Source organism: Lissotriton vulgaris, chromosome 1_1 (genome assembly GCF_964263255.1).
Source record: "Lissotriton vulgaris chromosome 1_1, aLisVul1.2, whole genome shotgun sequence".
Classification (NCBI taxonomy): Eukaryota; Metazoa; Chordata; class Amphibia; order Caudata; family Salamandridae; genus Lissotriton; species Lissotriton vulgaris.
In genome coordinates, this window is record NC_141685.1 from 1,460,842,707 (window position 1) to 1,460,853,631 (window position 10,925).

General features: G+C 44.9%; 1 protein-coding gene across 1 annotated transcript; it reads right to left on the reverse strand.

The window, feature by feature from the left end:
- Nucleotides 1-665: 665 nt before the first annotated feature.
- On the reverse strand, nucleotides 666-5,608 carry LOC147750672 (uncharacterized). The gene is made up of 2 exons (XM_086936697.1): nucleotides 4,676-5,608; nucleotides 666-1,100 (listed from the first exon to the last, which is right to left on the reverse strand). The coding sequence occupies exons 1-2, from the start codon at nucleotides 5,606-5,608 to the stop codon at nucleotides 666-668; spliced, it is 1,368 nt and encodes a 455-aa protein (XP_086792823.1).
- Between the last annotated feature and the right edge of the window lie 5,317 nt (nucleotides 5,609-10,925).

Genomic DNA, 10,925 nt, shown 5'->3' on the forward strand with positions numbered 1-10,925 from the left:
ATTTGGGCTACATTTGGGCTCTTTTGTCTCTGGTGGCCATTTTGGGAGACTGCATGTCAGAATGTTTTAATGAAATAGAAAAGGATTTGAGAAGTCACTCAAAATGTGCCCTAATTTTTCATTCTGCAGCACTAATCATACTTTCTATGGCAAAATATACCCCCTCATGTTGTTTCTTTTTAAATTAAATGTTTTAAGAGTTACCACTTTATTCCAATCAAGATGGCTTCAGGTGTGCCATACCTTTGTAATAAGTAGGACTGTGTAGCAGGCGCGGGAAGGATAGGCAATACGCTGATTCTAGTAGTTCTAGGTTTTATTTTGGAATACAGTGAATCTGAACTTTTCTGTCTAGTGCTTCGTGCAAGTCTGGGAGAACGGCTCCTCGCTGCTTTCCTGATGCCTGAATCTGTGGAGGCTGTTCTCCGTCCTCGGTCGGGTGTCCGCCGAGGAAGGTCTCCGTCGATTTCCGTGGTGCCCGTCAGTTACCGGAACAGGGAAATAAAAGGCAAGAAAACGGTGTATCAGTATCCGTTCTGTATTGCGGATTACAGGGAGGGGAGTGAGGGACCAAACACACGTGAGACACTCTGTGACTAACTGCCGAGGTGAAGGGTTTTGTGCTCGTGGCGGGGAAAAACACCATGGAGTTAGGGATCCCGGGCTTAGTCCGACGTTACTGTTTTACGAGTGACCCAACCCCTTATCTTGTCACGCACCTGGTTAAGCCATACATCTCCCCCAGGTGTATGGCTGGGCGGCTCGTGGTGTCGATGGCCTCCTGGCGTCCCTTCTTTAACGTCCTCCGCTCGGTCCTTCTGCTGTCTCTCCTCGGACCCGGTCTTCCTTCGCTCCGCTCCGCTTCTGTCTTCTTTCTCGTCTCTCCGTTCGTCCTCCGTATACACGTTCTTCCTTAGCTCCGCTCCGCTTCCGTCTTCCTCCTCGTCTCCTTCCTCGCTCTGGGTGAACAAGCACACCCTTGATTCGTCCATTCCGGCATATGAGGTTTCCGTTTCCTGACGAGACTCCTCCCATTCCGAAGTCCATTCAGAATTAAAGGGCCAGTGTGTGGATTGCGTGTCTACCTCTGTTTCAACGTTCTGTGGAGAGGAAGAGGTAGTGCTTAACATTTGTCTACTTTTATATCCTTTACAGTCATTTCTTCGTGCTGACCCCGCTGTGTTACACACCTCCCCCTCCGGACACTCACGATCGGGGAGTGGATGACGGGATAGGAAGTCCGCCCCAACATTCTCACAGCCTTTGCGGTGATGTATAGAAAAGGAGTATGGTTGCAGTGAGAGGAACCACCGCAAAACTCTCGCATTATTAGCTTTATTGCGTGCCATCCAGAGTAAGGGAGCGTGATCTGTGAACAGTTCAAAACGCCGGCCTTCCAGGTAATATGCCAGTTTTTCGATGGCCCATTTAATTGCCAGGCATTCTTTTTCGACAGTTGCATATTTTAACTCCCTAGGGAACAACTTCCGGCTGACATATAAAATTGGGTGATCGAGGCCATCCTGACCAGTTTGGGAGAGCACTGCCCCAATCCCGTAGTCCGAAGCATCAGTGTGTAATGAGAACGGGCGAGTGAAATCAGGGGAAGCCAAAACTGGTGTAGAGGTAATCACGGACTTCAGAACTCTAAATGACTCCTGCATCGGTACGGTGGGACAAACCGGTGAAGATGCTCGCCCAGCGTTTTTCAGAGCGTCAGTGAGAGGGGCTGCAATGTCCGCAAACTGTGGGATAAAGCGTCTGTAGTATCCCACCAGTCCCAAAAAGGAACGCAACTCCCGTCTTGTGGATGGGAATGGAGTGTCAGCAATGGCCCTAACTTTCTCAATTTGAGGTTCTATCAAGCCATGTCCCAAGACATATCCAAGGTATTTAACTTTATGGAAAGCTAGTTTGCATTTCTTAGCGTTGACAGTGAGGCCAGCCTTCCTAAGCGCTTTCAAAACCACAGACAGGTGTCGGAGATGAGACTGCCAATCTGGACTGTAAATTACAATGTCATCCAGGTAAGCCGATGTAAAATCCGACAACCCCGTGAGAACAGTGTTCATTAGGCGCTGAAATGTAGCAGGCGCCCCATGAAGGCCAAATGGAAGGACCGTGAACTCAAAATGACCCTCCTCTGTTGAGAATGCCGTTTTTTTGATGTCTTCGGGTCGCAGAGGCACCTGCCAATACCCTTTTGTTAAGTCGAGGGTAGAAATGTATTTGGCCTGTCCTAGTCGCTCAATTAACTCGTCCACTCTAGGGATGGGATACGCGTCGAAGAGTGAAATGTCATTAAGAGCCCGAAAGTCCATGCAAAACCTTCGACTGCCATCGGGTTTAGGGACCATTACAATGGGACTAGACCAATCGCTTTTCGATGGGCGAATCACCCCCAATCGCAGCATTTCGTCTACTTCAGCTTTAATCGCCGCTCTTCTGGCTTCGGGAACTCTGTAAGGTTTAATCCTAACCTTTTTGTTGGGTGGTGTGTCAATACAATGTTCCGCTAGGGAGGTCCTTCCAGGTCTGTTGGAAAAAACATCCCCATAAAGTTCCAAAGTCTCCCTCAGCTCTTCTTGTTGTTGGGCCTTCAGTTCTTCATTATGAACAAGCATGTCAATAGTTGAGCCCTCTAAACCTGGTGTAGTAGCCACATGGATGTCCGCAGGAGGAGGACCTAACCACTTTTTCAGCAAATTTATATGATAAGATTGCTGCTTCCGTGATGTTACCTGCAATTTATAACTAGTACTCCCAGTGACCCCCACCACTTTAAAGGGACCCATCCACTCAGCTTTGAATTTATGGGATGAGGATGGAAGAAGAACCAAAGCCCAGTCCCCGATATTAAGGCGCCTCCATTTTTTTCCTTTATCGTAACTAGTCTGCTGTCTGTGCTGACTAAGCTCAAGATGGTCCAACGCCAACTCCCTTAGTTTACCCAATTTAGCTTTCAGGTCCCTGGCGTACTCAAGAGTAGTTTTCGCCTCCTCTGCCTGTTCATTAATCCAGGCATCCCGGGTCATTTCCAGCAATGAGCGAGGTTGTCGGCCATAAAGCATTTCAAAGGCTGATACGCCCAGACTACTCTGTCTCTGAGCCCTAATGGCGTATAGTGCTAAAGGTAACATCCGATCCCAATCATCCCCACTAACCTCCATCATTTTACGAAGGGTGGATTTTAGAGTCCGGTTGTAGCGTTCCACCAGTCCGTCCGTCTGTGGATGGTAAACTGAGGTACGGATCTGGTGGACGTTCAACGTGTCACAAAATTCCTTCATTAACTTCGACACAAATGGCGTGCCCTGGTCGGTCAAAATCTCCTTCGGAAAACCAACCCTACTAAACAACTCAATCATTTTGTCTCCGACCTGTCTGGAATTGGCCACAGACAATGGAAAAGCCTCGGGGAACCGTGTGGCATAGTCAACAACAACTAAAATGTGTTGGAACCCCTTTTTAGTTTTAGGCAGCGGTCCGATAAGGTCCATGCCAACCCTCTCAAAAGGTTTGCCAATGACTGGTAGTGGTTGCAAAGGGACTGCCTGTGGTCTAACCATATTCATCAAATACCGGGCCAAAAAAATTGCCTGAGGATATTCTGGGTTGTTTTCTCGGCACCGGAGTGACCGGCGACGAGATGGCTGTGAGCAAAGAAAAGGACCTGCTCTCTGAATGAGACAGGCACCAATAGTTGGGCGGGTTGCCCCTCGCCACCTATTCTATACAACAGGTCATCATCGATAATAAACCCTGGAAAATTTTTTGAGTTTTCATCTCTCTGATGTGCTTGTTCCCACGCGTTGAACAGAGTGGGATCACTGATTTGCGCAAATTTAAAGCTTCTGTCCATAACCCAAGGATCATGTGTCAGGAGTGAGTTCACTATCTGTGTACGTGTACCTGAAGAGCCAAAACAATTAGAGCCCCTTTCTGTGTCTTCCAGCTGGCGGAGTACTTCCAGCCTAGTCTCAGCTATACACTCACAAATTAATTGCGCCACTCTATCGCCTTTTCTCACTTGGAAGGCTTCTGTACCAAAATTAAACAGGAGGATTACAGCGTTACCTCTATAATCCTCGTCAATAACACCAGCCCCCACGTCAATAAAATGCTTTGCTGCTAGCCCTGATCGTGGAGCAATTCTACCATAGCACCCGGGAGGGACTGCAATTTGTAGGTCAGTTTTGACAAGGGACTTCCCTTTGGCAGGAACCACATAATCATATGCACTGTAGAGGTCATAACCAGCTGCTTTCGCAGAACCCTTAGTGGGGGACGTCGCGTTATTAGTCAACCTCCTAACTTGGAGGCTAGGTCTAAGCGGACGTTCTATTAGGGTATTACCCTCCTCCCCTGTGTGACACACTGTTTTTAGTTTATCCTTAAACATGTTCAGGAAACTAGGGTTATCTGTCCCAATTATTAGGTCTTCGGGTAGGTTGGACATTACTCCTACTCTTACAGTTTGTGGGGGCTCCCCAGTCTGTTCAATTACAATGTCAGCAATGGGGTAGGGCCGGATATCCCCATGAACACATTTGATGTTTACTTACCCCTGGGAAACATATTGCCCTGTTCTGACATAGGGAGTTTGGACTACCGACTGTCGGCAGCCCGAATCTAACAAAGCTGATAATAGATGATCATTGACTTTCACACTTACTCTAAAAGAGCCTCCCATCTCTGCGGAAAACAGTACAGCCCTGAGGAGGTACCCGACCTCCATTGGTTCTTCCTCATTCCTTTTCTTGGGACACATCCGGGCAATGTGTCCCCATTGACCACAGTCGAAACATTGCGGCCCTGTATTGGCCGTGTTCTCAGTCCTCCATGTACGGGGACGGGTGGTATCTTTTCCTCGTACAACCGGTTTCTCAAGTCGTACTACTCCCTTCCTTTCCATCTCAAACGGGAAATTTTTAGGTTGAGCCCGGGTAAATGATGAGGCCATCTCCACTGCTTGTGTGGTTGTTAAATTCTTATGTTGTCGAAGCCACTTTTGAGTAGCGTAGGGAAGAGCCTCAAGAAATTGTTTCAAGTATATTCGGTCAAGTATTTCTTCTTTCGTGCTGGTAGTGGGTGTTAGCCCTTTGTCCGCCGCCATTTTTAATCTCACGAATAAAGTTTTGGGATTTTCACCTACAGATCCTCTCTCCTTTCTGAATTTTAGGCGATATGCCTCGGGATCTAACCCCAAATGATCTAGGATTATTTTTTTGATTTCGACATAGGTGGTGTCTCCTCTTGGATTTGCTACTTGGTAAGCAGCCTGGGCTTCTCCGCCTAAGAGAGGTGCCAAAAAGAATGGCCATTTTGCGACTGGCCAGCCACAGGCCCTTGCTGCCCTCTCGAAATTTAATAGAAATGCGTCGGGGTCTTCTCCCTGTCTATATTTTTGCAGAGATACGGCCGGCGCTCCATGGGTTAGGGTTCTTTCCGTTGTCCCACCCCTCTGTACTGGGTCCGCCCAGGGTTGTTTCTCTTCAATGGCTTTCTTTAGTATCTCTCTGTCGGCTTGTGCAGATACTAGATGTTGTTCTAACACCCACTCAATTCGTCCTTGACCCTTTACTAACTGTTCTACAACTGTCTCCATCTTGACTCCGCAGATGGTGCCTATGCCCGCATTCTCCACCACTGTAGCAGGCGCGGGAAGGATAGGCAATACGCTGATTCTAGTAGTTCTAGGTTTTATTTTGGAATACAGTGAATCTGAACTTTTCTGTCTAGTGCTTCGTGCAAGTCTGGGAGAACGGCTCCTCGCTGCTTTCCTGATGCCTGAATCTGTGGAGGCTGTTCTCCGTCCTCGGTCGGGTGTCCGCCGAGGAAGGTCTCCGTCGATTTCCGTGGTGCCCGTCAGTTACCGGAACAGGGAAATAAAAGGCAAGAAAACGGTGTATCAGTATCCGTTCTGTATTGCGGATTACAGGGAGGGGAGTGAGGGACCAAACACACGTGAGACACTCTGTGACTAACTGCCGAGGTGAAGGGTTTTGTGCTCGTGGTAGGGGAAAAACACCATGGAGTTAGGGATCCCGGGCTTAGTCCGACGTTACTGTTTTACGAGTGACCCAACCCCTTATCTTGTCACGCACCTGGTTAAGCCATACACCTCCCCCGGGTGTATGGCTGGGCGGCTCGTGGTGTCGATGGCCTCCTGGCGTCCCTTCTTTAACGTCCTCCGCTCGGTCCTTCTGCTGTCTCTCCTCGGACCCAGTCTTCCTTCGCTCCGCTTCTGTCTTCTTTCTCGTCTCTCCGTTCGTCCTCCGTATACACGTTCTTCCTTAGCTCCGCTCCGCTTCCGTCTTCCTCCTCGTCTCCTTCCTCGCTCTGGGTGAACAAGCACACCCTTGATTCGTCCATTCCGGCATATGAGGTTTCCGTGTCCTGACGAGACTCCTCCCATTCCGAAGTCCATTCAGAATTAAAGGGCCAGTGTGTGGATTGCGTGTCTACCTCTGTTTCAACGTTCTGTGGAGAGGAAGAGGTAGTGTTTAACATTTGTCTACTTTTATATCCTTTACAGTCATTTCTTCGTGCTGACCCCGCTGTGTTACAGACTGTTAGCGCTCTAGTTGTTCTTTAGAACACTCTGGGACATTCTGTCATTGGGCTATACTTGGGCTACATCTGGGTGATATTTGGGCTACATTTGGGCTCCTTTGTCTCTGGTGGCCATTTTGGGAGACTGCCTGTCAGAATGTTTTAATGAAATAGAAAAGGATTTGAGAAGTCACTCAAAATGTGCCCTAATTTTTCATTCTGCAGCACTAATCATACTTTCTATGGCAAAATATACCCCCTCATGTTGTTTCTTTTTAAATTAAATGTTTTAAGAGTTACCACTTTATTCCAATCAAGATGGCTTCAGGTGTGCCATACCTTTGTAATAAGTAGGACTGTTAGCGCTCTAGTTGTTCTTTAGAACACTCTAGGAGGCTGCAGTAGAACACAAAGGAATCAACTGACAGTCTCTGTCCTTGTTGGATGTACATGTTTTACTGAGAATGTCAGACTTCATTTTCACATGACTGAGAAAGATAATGTGAATTTACAGAAAATATGCTTTCAGTTTAGCTTATAGATCCCCTTCCAAACCACTGTGGGAAAATCATGAGATATTAGTTTTCTTTCAAACAATATTCATGATATCACAGCAGAATGTTTTTTCACATGGTAAAATAACCTTAGAACCCACCACAATTCCTAAAACGAGTATGGTACCATCAACAAATGATTTATAATGTAACTAAAGTCCTAAAACCCTCTATTAACTACAATGCTTTTTAATGAGGTGCTATCATGTATATTGGTCCCAAGATGGCTGCCAACACTTCTTGGATGAAGTGCTGACAGCCAATCAGATCAGATGTGTGGTTAGGCTCTGCCCAGATATATATCTTTTTTTGAACCTAAATTACTCAAAATCCACTGGAGCACATATATTGAGACCTAGCAAAGGCACATCGGGCTAACAGTCCCTACAATTTTGCCAAGTTTCGTGCAAATCCATTCAGCCGTTCGAGCTAAAAGTGAGGCCAACCGCCCTATGGAAATTAACATGAGAAAAACACGTTTTGGGACCCCCCTTTTTTCTCGGCCCCCCTTGATTAAACCCCCCCAAATTGTCAGGGGCTGCTCAGAAACAAAATGTTCCATTTTCCTGAAAATTTCAGCCAATTCCGTCCACAAACGTCAAAGTTATTAGACATAGAATTTTCAAAAATCCCATAGAGAAAAAATCCTAACTATATATACCTACTGGCGACCGACAGTAGGTAATATATATATATATATATATATATATATATATATATATATATATATATATATATATATATATATATATATATATATATATATATATATATATATATATATATATATATATATATATACATATATATATATACATATATATATATATATATATATATATATATATATATATATATATATATATATATATATATATATATATATATATATATATATATATATACATCACGTCCAAATGCCAGTTTGTGGTTAGGACACATAGCAGACATCCTTAACTTCAGACAATCTATACATCAAATAGGAAAGTTTAAAATTATAACTAAATGTTTACTTATATATTAAAATGATACTAAAAGTTTAGAATTCTTAAAAGGGAAACCAAATATTTTTTCCAATATTTTAATTTAAACATTGCCAAACAGCTGAGCACACCAATGATAGTCTCTGGAAGGGTTAGACCGGGTCACAGGCAACATTTCAGGCCGACTGTGATGACCTCTGGTTGGATACAACAAGTGGACTGGTACTGGTGAAAGTATAGAAGTTAAAAAAATTGCAAATAAATTGCTCTCAACTTTTCAGGTTTCCTTGAACAGCTCATGTTGGTTACATCAAAGACTCCTAGACCTTAGATGCAACACTTATAAGCCAGGGCTTACTCTAGCAGAGATCACCGCCAAGGCTTTCTCCAGAACCAATTGCAACTGGTCAGCTAGTCCTGTCAGAAAAAAGGATTACTTATTTTATGTCCCTGTACCCACACTTGAGGTCATTCACCTGACACTTTGAATTCATTTCTTTGTCCTAGGTAAAAGGGTGAGCAGGTCCACGCCTTCAGGGCTCCTCTCAGGTCACAGATAGCAGGTCTAGTCCTCTTCTGTTTTTTGCAGGTGCAGGTCCAGGTCCAGAATGTGTTTTGAGGAGATGCCACAGTTATTTCTGGCTCCAACTAGTTGCCAGGGTTGACTCCTTGCTCTTATATAATCAGTGAAATAAACGTTCCTGGGAACAACCCTACCTACCTTTCAGCTGTTCCTGTTTGCTTTAGCTGTACCTGGGTAATGCCAAGATGGCCAAAGTCTTCATGTACTTTAAACCTGGGCTCTGAAGGCTAGAGGAGTATAGAGGACTATGGAAATCACCAGTCTGCACACAGAAGTAACACAAAATTTCAGATTGAAGTAGGCAGTGAACCCAAAACAAACTAAGAGACATTGTCTGGTAAGACTAAAGCAGGATCTCTCAGGACTAGATAGGGATACACTGAAATTCTCCTGGCATCCTGTTTGATCCCTTTCAGGTGTGGCAGGATTTAACATTGTTGTGCTCACATGATGGCAGGCCCCACCTTTCTGCTGAACTCAAAGGAGTCATTCCTTCCCATTAAGGTTGAACTCTCAATCACTGTGTCCTACTGTGTAGCTCCTGGTAGAATTTTCAAAACTAATTCACAACTTCTGCAGGCCAAGTAGATCCTGGGAGTTGCTGTAGAGTTAATGCAAATTAAACTCAATTATTTTTGGCAGGAAAAAGTTACTTTTCTAAAAAGTACTTTTCAAAACTATAGATTCTGGTCTATAAAGCCTACTTAGAAGTGACTTTTCAATATGTCAAATTGTTGATTTTGCCCTTTCGAAAGTGTAATTTTAACAAGTTGAATTGAATATTTAAACTGCAGCATTCAGGCTACACTGGTAGTCCCTGAGCCATGTATTCCTAGTCACTCTAGTTGAGTACACAATACCTACTGCAGTCCAGATGTGAAATCTGACTTCCTATGCCACCTGTGTAGATTATACCCAATGCACTATGGCATTATAAGAAAGTAAAATATGACAGTTAGGTTTTAGACAATGTCTCCCTGTTTTAGGGGACAACCACAAACACTGGACAGCAGTGCCCTATTGTGCATTGTGTGGAAAAAAACAATACAGATCTCCAAACTATGTGGTTGAAAATGCAAAAAGGGACATTTACTCACAGGGAGAGTATCCCCTTTACTTCTGTTTAGAATGGGTAAAGTGCAAAGAGATCATAAACCTAATAAAAGATTGATCAAAAGAAGGAAATTTAATCTGGGGTAACCAATCAGAAAAGGGTGTATTGGTAACCAGATAAGAATTCGTTTGACATTTAGTAAACACAATATACATCCTGGCAAAGAGCTGAGTAAACAGTGTTTTTTCATGGTCCAAGATTCATTTCACATATGTCTCCAGGTTGGAAAGGACCATGTGGTTCTTCAGACTTAGGGGAATGGTAAAGGGAATGGGAAGGTTTGGGTGAAAGGGGAGCTTGAGGGGTATGGAAGTGTTTTTGGCTTATGCGCAGATTTAGGTGGATGGGAGAGTGTGGAGCATGTGATGTATAGCATGGGAGATGTAGCGTATGTTTTTATTTAGGTGGACCGGACGGTTTTGTGTATGGTAGGATATAAGACAATTAAAGGGTTTCAGTAGATGCAGAGGACGGTTTAGGGATATGGGGGCTGTAGGAGATGGGGAAGTTTTGGGGGATGTGTACATGTAGGTGCCAGGGGGGGCTTATAGGTATGGGATGATGTAGGAGCAGGGAAAAGTTTGGGAAAATTAGTGGTTGCAGTTGCCAGGGTGGGCTTAGGGGTATGGGAGAATGTAGGAGCAGGGGATAGTTTGGGGAAATGAGTGGATGTAGGTGCAGGGGAGGGTTCAGTGGTATGAGAGGGTTTTGGGTCTTGGAAAGTTCTTGAGAATGAGAGAGTTTGCTGAAATGGGACGGTTTTAGGTTTGGGATGTGGTCGGGCAATAGAATGTTGGTGAGAAGTGTAGGGTTGGTGTTGGGATGTGACAGTGGGGGGTGATGTGGAACGGGCCAGGTGTTTGAATGTGGACTGAAATGTTGGCAGGGGTAGAAATGTGGTACCGGGAATAAAAGGTGCAGATGTGGGTGAAGCAGTGGTGTCAGAGGAGGCTCTTGGAGTTAGTAATTCTCACTGTAAAGCAGACAGGACAGAGTGCATGTCATCCTCGATGGTAATTACCTTTGACAGTTGTTCACTCCCAGAGGCTCTCCTGTTACTCCCTAGAAGTCTGCTCAGTGTCTCCTTTGCTAGCTGCAGGTGAAGCTGGAAGCTCACATATACACACATCAGTTAC